Below are 16,490 nucleotides of genomic sequence, written 5' to 3' on the forward strand. Positions count from 1 at the left end.
GAGAACAGAAGCAATTAACGAACATATTACTCCTCCCTGTGGACATGCAGATGACCTCCACCTCAGCTAGCTATTCTCCTCTCTCCCCTCACACTGAACCCTGCTTTGTCTCATTTGCATGTGTTAGGACAGCTGCTGTTCATCCAGAGAGCGGCTTGATTTTGCACAGGCCCCACAGTTGTCAAAGGCAGAGTTGACTCTTGCACATTTCCTAGTAACTAATCCCAGACTCTGATAGGGATAATATATCTTTATGCCTGGGGACACTAAGGACTTACCACTGGCTTCCATCTAACAAATCTGTGTTATGCAGAAGATAACACAGAGTGTAAAATTACAGCTCCTACCCTGAAAACTTGGAGTTGGAGTAGACAAAGTAAGATGCCAGGGAGACTTCTTGGGATTCCAGGAAGCAAAGAACAAGCCTGCCTCTTTATTAGAGCCCCAGCCCTCCACCAGACAAAATTCTGAAGAAATTTACCTTCAGATTCACATAAGATAGTTTGCAACAGAGCCTGGATTTGCACATAAGTAAGTTACATTCTGTAGCCGATAACTTAGTGCATGCTCTAGATAGTACAGGCTTCCAGAATTTAAAAAGCATTGAAACCATATTCTCAAGAATCTTGTGTCCACAACCCCAGAGAACCTAGGAAACAAAGAGGACCCTAAGAGAGACAAAAATGGATGCACATAGGAAGAGGAAAAAAGATTTCCTGAGTAAATTGGGAGCGTGGGGGGGGGGAGCGTGAGGAGGGTTGGAGGGGAGAGAGGAGGAGGGAAGGGGAGTGGGGGGAAAAGTATATACCTCAACAACAACAGCAACAAAAAAGAATCCTGTGCCCAGACCAGTTTGAGGATAGCAGCCGAGCCAGCCTACAAAGGGCTCAAATTCTCAGTAAAACACGGGACACCAGAGGGCTGACCTCGCCCCAGGAGGCAGCCTTCAGCCTCCATCACCTGCCTCGGGGTAACCCTCTGGACCCTGCAGCAGGTTTCACTGTCCAAGCCCCACCTCTTTCTCCTCCCTTAAGAGCTGCTGGGCTTCCTGAAACATCTTCTCCTTGGCCTCGGTCTCTGCAGCTACATTCCTATTCTGTTCTTCATACGCCATGGTGACGACGGCCAGGGTTAGGTTGAGCAGGTAGAAAGAGCCCAGGAAGATGACCACCACAAAGAAGAAGACGAAGTAGATTCCAGAAGTCTGAAGGATCTGTGAGGGGCAGAGCACAGAGTTTCTGTTGGAGTTGTGTGGCATGGCCATCTCTCCAGCCCCACCCAATTGCACGGTCCTTAAGAGAGAAATTTGGGGATGACAAAGTTCTGTTGCAACATCAGGCAAAAGAAATACGTGTGTGATCTCAAGACCCACAAACACCACAGTGTGGTCCCTGATAATTCCTCTCTGTCCGCTGTGATTCAGAGAAGCCAAAGGTTGGAGGTCCCTTCCAGCCTCCCAGTCACACGGAGACTCCTAATGTCCTCTCTGGCTGTTGTGCATTCACAGAGAGGCCAGGCTCCCTGACTTTGCTGTCCATAAGGGTGTGTTCAGGGTTTCCAAATAGAAAGAGCATTGCTAAGGGTGGAAATACAGGCAGGGTAGAAAGAGCTCTGCTTGTAATCTTCTTTCAAAGACCCTGTTTCATTGTTCTTTGGTTTGGGGGTTTTATTGATTGATTGGTTGTTGGTTGGTTGGTTGGTTGGTTGGTTGGTTGGTTGATTGATTGATTTTTTGAGACAGGGTTCTCTGTGTAGCTTTGTAGACCCAGGCTGGCCTCGAACTTACAGAGACCTGCCTGTCTCTGTCCCCCAAGCGCTGGGAATAAAGGCATGGGCCACCACCTCCCGGTTTGTCTTGCAGTTTATAGCACAATTTCTGAAGCAGAATTCAGCTGTGCTTCCAGGATGGATAAGCAGTAGACAAAGTGGGAGCTGGAGGGCAGGTTTCAATAAGTGACAAATGAGTTGGTAACCCAGGGGCGAGGTCAGGATGGCGTGGGGGAGAGAGAGAGAATAAGCAGGGACCTGTCGGTATAGCTTCTCCCAGGAATCCTGAGTCATAACCCGGAACATGGCAAGAAAAGACCAGCCGAAGTTGTCAAAGTTCGTATAGTTATAGTCTGGGTTGAATGAGGTTTTATTGCACGTAGAATCTTCGGGACAGGGTCTAGATGATGGAAACAAAGGAATCGAGAACAGATTATATTTCCCCCAGCTCAGCTTTTCCTGCCATGGCTCCATGCTTCAGAGGGCCTTGGACTCCCTCAAGAAAACATAGAGAAAGGATGGCCCCTCCCCTGGCTGCTGAGTTTCCCTGATGCCCCCTGAGGCCTCTCATTGGCCTTTCTGATGGATTGATGAAGAAACCATATTATCCCAGTTTCCATAGGAAGGTTAAATGCAGACACACAAGGCACAATAACAATGGAAAAGCCCCATGTCACAGAGCTGTGGGTCCCAGCACAGGAAGCGACCTGTCATCCTCCATCATGGAGACAGGAGGCATTCAAGGGGTCCCACCTCTCCTTGGGGGACTTTGACAGTTAGTGATGTTTCTTTCTTCCGTGGTGTAGCCACTGGTAACCTGTCAGTGCTGCAATCAATAATCTTCAGCCCATGTTTGTGCAAGCAAGCCTAATTAAACTGGGTGGGACACACAGGTGCACTCACAAGTGCATACGCTTGAGCACACACATATCACAGACAGGGGGGACATGTTGGAAAGAAGACAGGTTTCGGCAGGAGAAGGAATAAAGAAGACAATGGGGGGGGAATCACTAAAATTCATTAGATACTATGAAACCGTCAAAGGAAAACAAGACAAACTGAGAAACAAAACTGGAATTGGGGGGGAAGAAGAGAAAAGGAATGAACTTGGGGACAATGATGATTTGCATAAGCTAAAATAAAAATTTTGCAGCTTAAAAAAACGTGCACATAGTGGCCATTAAGTCCCTCTGTCCTTGTCCCTTGGTCCTAGTTAATCACAGGTGCCAGTTAACAATCAGCTTCAGAAGCTTCCAGTCTCCCATGAAGAGAGAAACGCACATCTTTTACAATAAGCCCGCAGGAGCACATCTTGGAGACTCTCATGCAGCTTTCTTTTGAGAGGGTATCACCTGCTTTCTTATGAATAAATATAGTTTATTTCATGAACAAATAGGAGGCATTTCTTTTTATGTCTTGTGGTTATCGTTTATTTAACTCCTCAGTTACCTTTGAAAGTCATGCAGATACACTCCATGAATTTGAAGTATCATTGAATTGTGTATATATTCCTGGTGAGCTACCAATTCCACATAACCAGGGGGAAATCTGCTATCAGCACTTGGAAATAATTTGTTGTTGTTGTTTGGGGCCTTTTGTTTTGCTTTGTTTTTCAACACAGGGTTTCCCCATGTAGCCCTGGCCATTCTGGAACTCACTCTGTAAACCAGGCTGGCCTACAACTCAAAGATCTCCCTACCTCTGCCTCTCAAGTGTGGGACTTAAAGGTGTGCGCCACCACCACCCATCTAGAAATAAATTTTATTTGAAGAACACAAGTCTAAGCTTGTGTAAGCCAGGCATGGCAGCACATGCCTGTAGTGCCAGCTATTTGGGAGGCTGAGGCAGGAGGATCCTAAGTTTGAATGGTATTTAATGAGACTGTCATTAAAAGCAAAGGTTAGGAGCCTGGAGAGGTGGAGTTATGAGCATACGAGCACCAGCTGCTCTTCCAGAGATCCAAGCTTCCCTTCCCGGCACCTTCATGCCGCACACAGCCACCTGTAACTCCAGTCCCAGGGAATTGGAACCCCTCTGCAGACACTGTATGCACATGCTGCACAGACACACATGTATGCAAAACACACACGCATGCCGAAATTAATTTTAAAAATTAAATAATTTAAAACTAAAGTAAATAAATAAATAACCTTGCTTAGCCACAGGAAACCCATCCCTGGGGTCTCGCAACTCTACACGACTCATTACATGAAGACTATCCGCACAAATTCCAAAAGGTCTTGGGGTGGTGGACACGGAGGAACACAGTCTAGACCTCCTACCTGCTGCCAAACCAGGTGCCGCACATCATGAAGTCACCGCTATTTTTCTCCCTTACAAAGCAATCCTCTAAGAGACAAAAGTAGATTCAGATTAAAGAAGAAAAAAGAAAGGCTGACATAAAAAAGAATAGCAAGAGTGTCGGGCTGCTTTTCAAACAGCTAATTTTAATCCTGTGAAATGATCATGGCTTCCAGAGGGGAATGGGAAACTTAGAAGGAGAAGAGGGCAAAAGGAAAGGAGGAAGGAAGGAGGGACGGGAGGATGGGTCATCGCCATCACCACATGTAACTTACATCACCCCAATGGACCAGGAGCCAGCCCCACAGAAAAGCCAGACAAGACTCAGCCATGACCAGCATGAAGAATGCAACTGCATGAAGTTCAGGGTCATCATGACCTCAGAGAAGGTGGACACCGGAAAAGCATTGCCATTGCAATAATAATAATAAAATAATAATAATAAACTTCAAGTGGGGAGGGGTCTGGTTCCCTTTGGCCAAATCCAGGCGTTCTGAACTCACTCTGAAAACCATGCCGAGCCCGTGGGCCGAGATCTAAATGCCAAAGGGAGCAGCTGCTGCTCTTGTAGACCTGACTTTGAGAATGAAGGAATTCTCTACAGTGTGTGTGTGTGTATGTGTGTGTGTGTGTGTGTGTATGTGCGCGTGCGCGTGCGTGCGTGCGTGTATGAGGCTCAGGGTGGATAGTCTGCCCTTGCTCCTGAGGATGGAGTAATCAGACCATACAATTGGAGCCAGCCAAGCACAAGGCAAAGAGGACAGGGAACTCACTGTTGGACGTCGGGTTAGGGCCACAGTTGGACTTAATACATTTCTGGTTCAGAACCCCCATGAAGAGCTGCTGGCCAACCAGGGCAAAGATGCTGAGGCAAAAGAGAGTGAGGACCATCACATCTACCAACTTCTTCACAGAGCGTAGCAGGGCCCCGACAATGACCTTCAGACCTGAGGGGATGAGACGAGGGGGAAAGCATCCCTCAGTCCCTGACCACACATAGGCAAGGGTCAAGGAGAGAGTAATGAAGGCTTGGGAGGCTATGTGGGAAGAGACGACAGAGCCATAGTAACGAAGGCAGCCAGAGGAGGCGTGGACACCAACAACAAAGACCTAGAAATAAAGCCACACAGGTACAGCCACCTAATTTTTGACAACGACGTTGAAGACAAACACCAGAAAAGGAACGTCTGCCTTTACAACAAATGATGTTGTGGACATGGGAGGCCCACTTACAGAGGACACAACTTGATTTGTACTCGATGGGGGGGGGGCATCCTTCTGTGTATGTGTTTCTCTTATTGGTTGATGAATAAAACACTGATCAGCCAGTAGCCAGGCAGGAAGTGTAGGCGGGGCTATCAGACTGGGAGAATTCTGGGGAGAGGAGGCAGAGGGAGACCACAGGAGACACCAGGTAGCTACAGGGAAGACAGGGTGCTCTGCGCATTCTCTGGTAAGATAAGGCCATGTAGAAATACACAGATTAACAGTTGTGGGTTAATAATTAAGAGAGAGCTAGCCAGTAAGAAGCCTGAGTCATTGGCTAAACAGTTTATAATTGATCTAAGTGTCGGTGTGTTTACTTGGGGCTAAACAGCTGCAGGATTAGAGACCTTAGTGTAAGACCCAAATCTCTGAACCTGCCAGAGAAAAATGGGGTAAGCAATTCCTGGTGCAGGGATTCCGAAAAAGATGCTGAAGCCTCAGAGACAGTTCCAGGAACAGCAGCAAAGGAACAACCACCAAGTGTCGTCGAGGCAGCTTGCAGAATAGGAACAGACCTCTAGCAGCTGCACAGCTTCAGAAGAGTAACATGGAAAAGCTACAGAGAACTCAAAAAATTTAAACCCTAATAAAAACAGCCCAGTGACTAAGTGGGCAAATGAGCTAAACAAGAAATTTTAAATTAAGTGTACTTTAATTTTTCAAATCACATTTAAAAAATAACACTGCAATAGATGATTTGATAACAGTCTTAAACAGAAGAAGAAATATAAAATGTTCAATGGTGCTTTTTTTTTTTTTTAAAGTCACCTTTTCTCAGTAGGGTCACTGTGGGGAGCGCAGAGACAGTCGTGCTAATAGTCCAGGGAATTAAAAAGAAACCCCAGAGCCTACAGTTCTTGCTTTGGTTGTGACTGACTCCTGCTGCTTCAAAATCAAATGGCTGGTCTGTGTGTGGAAAAGCCTCAGCATCCTTAACCGTGAGGGAATGCAAGTAGAAAGTTCCCTGAGAGAAAAATACTTTCTTCAGGGCACATGAGTGTGGCAGGGTGCCAGTCACTAGCTGGGGGGGGGGGTGTTTTGGTTTATAGAGACAGGGTTTCTCTGTGTAGCTTTGGAGCGCCTGCCCTGGAACTCACTCTGTAGACCAGGCTGGCCTCGAACTCACAGAGTTCTGCCTGCCTCTGCCTTCTGAGCGCTGAGACTAAGGAGTGTGCCACCACCGCCTGGCCCAGCCAGGGTGAAGAGAAGGAATCTGGAGGGAGAGACGGGATGGCAGAAGAGAAGAAATGGGAAGGAAGAAGGAAGGGAGGGAGGGGGGAAGAAGGGAGAGGCATGAAGGGAGGGGCTGACGAGAACATGCATAGGGGGAGAAGAAATTCTTGGTGGGAATATAAATTGAATGCAGACAGCATGAAAAATCAACCCGGAGGGTCTGCAAAACCTAAACGTAGAATCACCGTGTGATCTTGCTATGCCACGCCTAGGTGTGTGATTACCCCAAGTCAACACGCAGCAGAGACGTCTGCACACCCGTGTGCATGTGGGGTCTATCATTCATAGCAGCAAAACCAGACGGTGCCTGTGAACCCACCCAATGGGGATGCTTCCTCTGGAAAAGCATCAAGAGCTCCTAAGTGTGGATCCATCTCTCCAGCCCCCACTCCATTTGGAAATGTCTTAATGACAGAGAACATTTTAGCTAAGAGTCAGTACGGGAAATGGCTTACCTGAGACAACAGAAATTGCTTTCAGAGCTCTGAACACTCGGAAGGTACGCAGAGCTGAAAGATTGACTTTGGTACCTGGAAAACAGGTTGCGATCCTAGGAGACAAAAGACAGGGGAAGCCCAGCATGCTCAGTGCTCCTGCTACCTAGGGCACACATTCCAGGAAGGCCAGAGATTGGTGGCGGGTGTCTTCTTCAATCTCTGTCCACTTTAGTTTTCCAGACAGGGTCTCACACTGAGCCCAGGGTTTACCAGTTGGGCTGGATGAGCTGATGGGCAAGCCCTAGGGATCATTCTGTCTGTCTCATAGAGCTGGTGTGACAGACACACGCTGCCTGCCATACCAGGCTTGCAATCAGGTCTCGGGAGCCTCTTACTTGCTCAGCATGCACTTTCCCAACCGAGCCATGGAACCCATGTTCTTAATCACGGACCCATGCTGTCCACAGCCAGGAGCACGTAAACGGCCATCTTCAAACCGAAAACTCTGAGATGAATAGCACCTGCCTCTAATGACTTGTGTGATGGAAACAGGGAACACATGGGCGAATGCTAGCCGCATTGCCTGGTGCTATGTGACAGGTAGTGTGCTGTTGTCACGCTGGCTTGAACAGGTAGTGTACAAGCACGCTGGCTTGACTTTTTTATTTTATTGATTCTACCATTCGAGTATCAAAACAGTGTTTATTTCTCGGGACGATTGCAACATTCACCTTGAGTCATTCACAACTGATTCAAAAGGAACCACGGAAGTTGGGGATGTGGCTCGGGGGAAAAGGTACTAGACATGCAAACTTGACAACCTGAGTTCAATGTCCAGAACCACATAAAAAGCCACATGCAGTGTTGCACGCATGCACGCGCACGCGCGCGCGCACACACACACACACACACACACACACACACACACACACACGGCCATGAACTGTAACACAAAAGCCCCAAGTGGCAAATCACCTCATGCCATATGCAACAATCAATTCAAAATTAAAGCTAAAAGCCCCAGCTAGGAAACTTCCTGAAGAAAGTCTGTGTGATCTTACAGTAACCAAGCATCTTTGCCACAGTCCTTGGCTCTCCCTCGATGCTCCGACACCAGCGCCTGTGCAGCCCTATCCTGGCAACCTGCCAACCATATTCTAACCATCGCTAGTCCTCTCTTTCCCCCTGAATTGTGAGCTTCATGATGGCGAGGGCCATGCTTTCCTGTCGCTTTGTGTTTTGCTTTTACAACCCCGTACTTGCAAAGGCCACGGTTGGTCAGTGAGTGAGTGAAATCGGGAGAGATGGGTGTGTGCCTGGAGGCCTCTAGCCAGTGGCTGCCTGGCCTTGTTCAGAATCAACCAGTGCCACGCTGAGGGACCCAGGCGACCTGGGGTAGTCTCAGCCATCCCTGTGAATCTACACAGAGGAAGCAAAGGGGCTCCTTTCCCACCCCGAGAGTCTCCTACAAAAGCCTTGTAACACTCTTACGCCGTTCCAATGACAATGAAATCCAGCCAGTTCCACGGGTCTCGGAGGAAGGAAAACTCATCCAGGATGAAGCCTCTTGCCAGTATTTTAATCACAGCTTCTAAGATATAAATCCCAGTGAAGATGTATCTACAAAACAAATCGTTTGTAAAAATGAAGGGGTGAGGAAAAGAAAGAGCCACCCTGGGGACGCCACTCGGCAGGTAGGGCGTTCGCCTAGCATGCAGGAAGCTAGGGTTTGACACCCCCCCACCCTCCACACCCCCGGCACCACATAAACCAGGTTCGCTGGTGCATGCCTGTAGTCCCAGCTAGGATGGGGTAGAGACCGGAGGGTCAAAGGGGCTGCAGAGATGCTCAGAGGTTAAGAGCGCTGTTTGCTCTTCCAGAGGAGCAGAGTTCAGTTCCCAGCAGCCACATGGAGGCTGACGGCTGTCTGTAACTCACACTCTGAGGGATCCAATGCCCTCTTCTGGCCTCCAAGCGGCACACAGACATGCATGCAAGCAAAACACACATACACATAAAATGTATAAATAAAAATGAAATAAATGCTCTGAACGCAGAAGAATAAGAGTTGAAAGTAATAGATTAGAACGATATACAGACAGTTAGGAGGCCTGGGCCAGCATTTATAGCTAATATACCAATGGACATTGGGAGCCCACTCTCCATAGAGGGATCCTCTCTCAGCCTAGACACACGGGGGGAGGGCCTAGGCCCTGTCCCAAATGATGTGACAGACTTTGATGATCCCCCCAAAGAAGGCCTCACCCTTTCTATGGAGCAGAAGAGGAATTGGATGGGGGTCGGTGGGGCAGAGTAAACTGATACAAATTTTCCAGAAAATATTGTTAGCATTTGAATATGTATTTAAAAGCATTATAATATATATTTGATCCAGGAAAGCCATTTCTAATCATCTATCCTGAGGAAAATGATAATCTAAAAGTGACTTTCTACAAAAAATTGGCTGGAAGGATGCTAAAATACTAGAGCCTTTGAGTAATTATAATTTACCAAGTAAAATATCATATAGCCGCCAAAATATCTTTATTAAGCCTATGTAGGGCACAAAGAAAAACCCTTAAACGTAGACACAAAAATGTATGTGTTCGGAGGGGAGGCACATGATTAATACATTCATGTATGAAACTACCAAAGAATAAATAATGAACAGTTCATTGTGCTGTTTCTTACAAATATTTTTAATTCTTCTAAAGACTATTTTTTTTAAATCTACAAATATAAAATTGACCCTGCCAGCATTTATGTTGTGGAAGTCAGACCCACACTACCCCTGCAATTCCAACTTAAGACAGTCATTTTTTTCAAACATACATTTTTTATAAGGGTTTCACTATAGCCCAGGCTAGCCTTAAGTTCAATATATATCTGAGGGTGACCTCTGACCCTCCAGCCTTGCCTCCTGAGTGCTGAGCCCACAGGCATGCACCACCATGGCCAGTTTCTGCAGCCCTGGGGATGGAACCCAGGGCTTCATGGACCTGAGGCTAGCCCTCTACCAACCAAGCCACATCCCCAGCCCCTCGGCTAGACTTTAGAAGAAGGAGACTTGTCAGAGTGTGAGGATGCAGGGACAGTACTCACTCGGAAATGTCCGTGTCTGGACTTCTGTCCCCGGACTTGGCCATGAACATACAGTTGATGACCACCGTGCAAATGATGAACATGCTGAAGAGACTGGCCACACTGATTAAGGCACACACCCTGTGGGATGATTCTGAGAGCAGGACAGCCATGGGGACCGCCACTGTGATGGGGGTCTCTCAGCCGCGTTCGCGCAAGAGCTGGTGCCAAACAACTCAGGCCTGTCCGCGCCTCTGGAAAAGGTTCCCCGGTGAACGGCAGCCCCCTCATCTGAAGAACTACTCTCCCCTTCCACACATCTGGCTGACAGAGATTTTGAAAAAATAATCTGGCCCTGATGTCAGGGCGTGTAGGTAGCTCGGTTGGTAGAGTCCTTACCCAGCATGCACAAAGCCCTGGCCTCAATCCCCAAGCACTGCTTCTAAAGCGAGCACAGCATCTCACACCTATAACAGCAGCACCGGGGGTGGGGGGGTGGGTGGACGGGACAGAAGCATCTGCAGCCCAGCGCCATCCTAGTCTCAGAGAGTTCAAGGCCAGCCTGGGCTACATGTGTTCTAGAAACTCCCCACAGAGTCAGGCTCAGCCTTGCTTGGCACATCTTCAACCCATTCCCTGGAAGTGCAGGAGGGAAAACCCCAGAACATTCTGCATGCTAAGCAGGTGCTCTACCCTGAGCACACCCCCCAGCTGCTCAGTGCTCTACCCTGAGCATACCCCCCAGCTGCTCAGTGCTCCACCCTGAGCGGGGATGGGGGTTCTTCTTTAGAGAGAAGCTGGAAATAGGACCACCTACACTAGAAAATGCTCCGAGATGTTGCAAACACTGTACAGGTCCATCAGGGCTCGTGTATGGGCTCGGTGTGCACAGGCTGATGGTGTGGGGCTCTCATGGGGCATCCATCCCTAAGACACCTCTGCCCCTGGAAGCTGCTTTGATGTCTCCCTAGCTCTGCAGTATCCACCTGTCCTGCTGTTTCTGTACTCACTTGTGGGTGCCTATGGGTCTGTCTCCTGACGCTGAGGCTCCTGGGCCGCAGCTGCTCACACACACCGCTCCACACAGTGTCAGGCACGCCGCAGTAGCACCTTGGGAACAAGGACTATTTGCTTCCACTGAAGCTGGAACTGGGATGAGGCTCAGTAGGTAGCGCTCGCCTATCATACTGAAGCCCTGTGTTCAGTCCCCAAAAGTGCATAAACTTTGTGTAGAGGTGCATTCCTACAATCCCAGAATTTGGGAGGCAGAGGTCAAAGAGCAAAAGTTTGAAGTCATCCCCTGCTACACAGGGATGGATGTCAAGGATTCAGATTAATAATAGTAACAACGGTACACATGTGGACCCCACATGTTCCCCACAGCCCGGCTCTAGGGTAAGGATATGAATGCACAGAGATTCGAATCACTAGACTTCTGATGGGATTGAAAGGCCCCAAAATGAACAAGGCCCGCTTGGCACTGAAGCGATATATTGTTCTCTTCTTGTTCAACACCATGAATGTCTGCGAAGAAACCACAACACAGAAATTAGCACATTGGCAAAACAAGAACATCTTCAAGAACACATGTGGAGAAAATTCTAGGGAACCACTACTTGAGCCCTGACTAGTAACCACAACTTGTGGTGACAGAATTGTTGACCGGCTGCCCTGTGACTCTGAAGGCCGACAGCTCCCATTACACGGCGGGCGTCAGCTACAACATTAGTGTGGTGTGGGCTGTGACATTATGGCGTGTGCTGGGAAACACAGCCCTGAAGCCACAGAAGGCAGGTGTAGGGTCATGCCTGGCAAGCAAACCTCTGATATGGAACGTCGCAGTGTGTTTGTGCGGGGCAGGACTGGAAGGGACCCATGGAGGAACTGAGTTGGGGCAGCCATGCATAGTAGGTATCTTAAGTTGCTACCGTTCTCAAAGACATTTTTGTATTTGTCTTACAATACAAGAAGACTTAGAGCCTATATGGTTGCACAGCAGATATGAGCAGTTCTAATGAAGTTACCGATCAGTTCCTAACCTTTAAAATACCCCAGGGACTGTTAAGAGTGCTCAACAGGTGAAGGTGCTTATCGCCAAGTCTGAAGACCTGAGTTCGATCCTGAGGACCCATAGGATGGTAGGGAAGAATTGATTCTGGCAAGTTGTCCCCTGACCTTTACACATGTGCTAAGGCATGCACTTGCATAGAACACACACACACACAAAAATTGATTAACTGATTGATTGGTTGGTTGGTTGGTTGGTTGAGCAAATAAATGTAGGATCTTCCAGGGAAAAAAACCCACCAAGTGTGATGTAGCGTGCTGACAGTATCTGGAATTATCTAAGTTTCTGCACTTCTCTGTGAAGGATTTTCTACACTGTGCTAATTTAGGTGGAAAGACCGATCCTAAACGTGGGTGACACCATCTGTGGCCAGGGACCCTGACTAAAAAGGAGAAAGTGAGCTGAGTAGCAGCATTTAGCTCCCTGCTCCTCGCTGTGGGTGAGTTATGAGCAACCACCTCACCCTCCAGCCTCACAGACTGTAGCCCTGCAGAGTGAAATCAAAATAACCCTTCCTCAACTGAGTGACTTCCTGTCAGGCGTCTGATGACAACCACAAGAAGAGTAACTAACACACAAAGGCCCCTGCCTCTCCCATTCCCTGACACAAGCAGGAATCTGTGCGCCTTACTGAAGAAGGAGGGGGTACTACCCCCTAGGCGTGGAGGTGTTGCCATCTGTGGGTGACTGGGGCTCTGCTGGCCCTTACTGAGTAGTCCCACAAGTGCTAGGCCCAGGACAGACTCGCCAGATGATGAGTTCCCACCTCTAAAGAGCCCAGTGGGCTATCTTAGTTTCCTTTCTGTTGCTGATAAAAAGCTCATCCCCAAAAGGTTTACTTGGCTTACACATCCCAGTCATGGTCCATCGTGACAGGAACCTCAGTCAGGAACCTCAGTCAGGAACCTCAGGCAGGAACAGAAGCAGAAGCCGTGGAGGACGCTGCTGGCTGGCTTCCTCTCCATGGCTTGCTCAGTTTGTTTTCTTAGGCACTCCAGGACCATCTACCCAGAGGTGGTACCTCCCACAGTGGGCTGTGCCCTCCTGCACCAATCATTAATTAAAACGTCTCACAGATGTGCCCATAGGCCAATCTGGTGGGGGCATTTTTCCCAACTAATTTTCCAGCTTCCCAGATGACCTTAGCTTGTATCATGTTGACAAGCAACTAACCAGCACACATACTGTGTGCCCAGTTATTTCTAACGTGTCCCTGGACTCTGGGGACAAAGCAGCCCAGACAGCAGCTTGTCACTAGCTTCCACCATCTGCCCCAAACTCCCTTTTCTGTTTAACAGTAGACCAGCTCACCTACTTGTCCCAAGACCAACAGTCACAAAAGTCTACAGAGCGTAGCCATTCCTGTCTCCCATCCCATTGTTCCTCTGGTGTTAGGGGAAATCCCACTTGACCTGTGGTCTAGCCTGTTCTCAGGTAAGAAGGACAGACCACGATGCCCAGGCCCAAAGCAGGGAGAGAAATACAGCTCTGGCTCTACACCAGATGGCTCTGGCCACCTCCCTCCCATCAGTGAGTTGGCGGACACACTGATCTGTCTCAAGAGGAAGCGTGGCCTGCCTTACCACACACAGCACCATGAAATGGGCCATGGGTTCCTTTGGTGCTAGGAGCCTATGAGCCAAGACTTCTTAGAAGGATTATATGCCTCCCTTTGAGCAAACACCATTCGGGAGCAGAGAGCGGCCTCCTCTTGAGGACGGTCCCCTGTGATGACAGGGGACAGTAGGGCTCTGCTCCCGTACACTTTGGCTATACTGATGCTTCCTCTTCCTGCTTTAAATATTTTAGCTAACGGTGCCTTTACCAACACGTGCCAGGGCTTCCACGACTAGAAGGATAGGGACCAACTCCTCCAACCTGCTTGCTGAGACTCCGCAGCCTCTTTCCTCCGTACGAGCCTCTCCAGGAGGGAGCAGGGGCCTAAGTAAACAACTCTTCGGATTGGGTCCCGGTTGATTGGCCGTATAAACTTCCTAGTCGTTGGGGTGCTGTACTTTCATGTGACTGCTGGTCACACATACCACAAGAGGTCATGGGTGTGTGCAGGGCTCAAAACAAATGCCTTGCCTTCCATTTCAAAGGGTGAGCCCAGGCTAAGAAATGATGGTCCCGAAACCAGAGCCTGCCCCCACCCAGGAGTCAGCAGCTCACAAAGCTATTTATCGCCTGTCCTGTGAGCTTCCTACCCTGCTCCAAGGCAGAGAGAGGGTCTCCCAACCACTTCTTCCCTGACACCCACACCCCCAGAGGTGTCTGAGGTTCTGGAGAACAATGAAAAGGAGAGGTAAAGTGTGTTTTTGCTTTTCTTGCATCTCTCTGTCCCATCCATCCCCATTTGGCCTGGCAGCTCGGCTGTTTCCATTTAAAGGGCGTGCACCCAGGCAACCACTCTTTCAGAGGTCAGGGGTCCCTTGGTGACAGCAAAAGATGCTCTTGGCACCACAGTCATTATACTAAAAATCCCCCCCCAAGGCTCCCAGTTGACGAGGTAGGCTTTCCCTCCTCTGCTGGAGCCTACAAATGAGGACAGCAAGGTCTTATGAGCCTTTTAAAAGAGGGAATCCTCTCAGAGGGATGGCTTCTCAGCCCAGGCATTCAAGGAGCCAAGGAGGGCCCAGACTTCATACTTCCTCATTTTACAGTCATTCTAGAATTTCCTGCAAAAATTACATGAAAGGGGTCTGGAGAGATGGCTCAGTGGCAGAGCACACTGGCTGCTCTTCCAGAGGACCTGAGCTCAATTGTCTGCACCCACATGGCAGCTCACAACCATCTCTAACTCCAGCTCCAGGGGATTTCACCCCCTCTTCTGGCCTCTGTGGGCACTGCACACACTCGGTACCTAGCCCACATATACAGACGCAACACTCATGCGCATAATTAAAAACTAATTTGGAAAAAGAAAAATTGCACATAGGGGTGGTGAGATGGCTTAGCAGGTTAAAGGCACTTGCCAAGCCTGGCAACCTGAAGCTGAGCCCAGGCCAAATATGGTAGGAGAGAACCAACCCCTAAAATGTTTCCTGACCTCTACGCATATGCCATGCCACATGGATACCCCCCCCACACACACACACACGACAAATAAATGTAATAAAATTAAAAGGCAGAATTATGTGTATTAGATAAATCGTGGAGGTTACCGTGTGTTCATATGGGGTTTGCATATGACCCACATGTGCCCACTTGATGCACTCTTATGTACTTAGCCTTCATTGACTGTGCCTACTCTATTTCAATTATCAGTTTGGCTTTCATTAATCTCACTTAACAGCCTAGAGAGCCTGTTGTCCAAATGTTTTTTAAGACGCCACTCTGGCTGAATGGGCAGCACTGTTAATTCTCGATGTCCACATGATTTACAGGGTACAAAGTTCTTCCACAGCCAGTCTTGCCTTGGGGTGGGGAGATCAGCTATCTGTTCCCACTTTAGAGTCAGGAAGTGGGGATCTGGGCTACCATCTGTCTAGAGCAGTGGCCTGACCTCCCTCCCTTACCTGCCACGCTCCGCTCAGGCGTGCCTGCCTCCTGTGTTGACCTTTGAACCTTGAACCTTTCTGCAGAGTCAGCCTCCTCTCCCTCCCCAGCATTACAGAGAGTGGATAAGATCCCAAGTTGGTTCTCAGAGCTACAAGGACAAACAGCAAAGCCAAAGAAGAGTACTACCTGCCTCCCACACCCCACTGCAGCGATGCACTTGTGAGTATGGGCGGGGACACACGGCGTCCGCCCGTGTGGAAGTACCTTATGGTCTCTGTAGAACGGGTCCAGGTCTTCCAGGGGCTTTGCTATCAGATCGTGGGGAATGTCGCCATAAAGCTTTGGCAACTTCCTGGAGGCCTTTAGGTCAAGCTGAGGCCGAGGCTGCGGCTCAGCTGCTGTCCTGTCTTTGGACTTCTTCCTCTCCTTTCGGATGGCAATCCGCTTCTCTATCGCAGCCAGGGAGTCAGAAGTAAAGGGGCGGAAATTCCGCTCATCAGGGAAGATCACCGGGTAATACCTGTCCTCCATCTTCACCCTTGGGACACAGACATGTGGCAGAAACAGAGTTCTCAGGATGGGGATGGAACTGGCTTGCCCTGCAGTTGACTCTCAAGGGTTAGTGTCCTGGAGGTCTACAGAAGTGGACGCTAAGATGACAAGGCTTGAGTATCAGCTGTCTGTGGGGCAGATCAGAAAGGGCTACCATGCGGGCACAGTAGAAACTTAGGGCATAGAATCAACAGGGACGGGAAGGATAGACAAGGGCACTTTATATTCTGTATCTCTTCATGTTGTAGAAAAGGTCCTGGATGGGGCTGGCGAGACGGCTCAGC

The 16,490-nt window shown here is 48.9% G+C and overlaps 1 protein-coding gene across 1 annotated transcript in view; it reads right to left on the bottom strand.

Annotated features, from left to right (window-relative positions):
• Scn11a (sodium voltage-gated channel alpha subunit 11) overlaps window positions 1–16,185 on the bottom strand; it is a 58,558-nt gene extending 42,373 nt beyond the window's left edge. The window contains exons 1-9 of the mRNA XM_051202369.1: window positions 15,919–16,185; window positions 11,467–11,609; window positions 10,107–10,199; window positions 8,496–8,624; window positions 7,023–7,117; window positions 4,842–5,015; window positions 4,050–4,116; window positions 2,026–2,167; window positions 1,016–1,213 (exon numbers count right to left, since the gene is read on the bottom strand). Coding sequence (XP_051058326.1) covers window positions 1,016–1,213; window positions 2,026–2,167; window positions 4,050–4,116; window positions 4,842–5,015; window positions 7,023–7,117; window positions 8,496–8,624; window positions 10,107–10,199; window positions 11,467–11,609; window positions 15,919–16,185 — 1,308 coding nt within the window. The remainder of the gene's footprint in view (window positions 1–1,015; window positions 1,214–2,025; window positions 2,168–4,049; window positions 4,117–4,841; window positions 5,016–7,022; window positions 7,118–8,495; window positions 8,625–10,106; window positions 10,200–11,466; window positions 11,610–15,918) is intronic.
• Window positions 16,186–16,490: the final 305 nt, after the last annotated feature.

Source organism: Phodopus roborovskii, unplaced genomic scaffold, assembly GCF_943737965.1.
Source record: "Phodopus roborovskii unplaced genomic scaffold, PHOROB, whole genome shotgun sequence".
NCBI classification, from domain to species: Eukaryota; Metazoa; Chordata; class Mammalia; order Rodentia; family Cricetidae; genus Phodopus; species Phodopus roborovskii.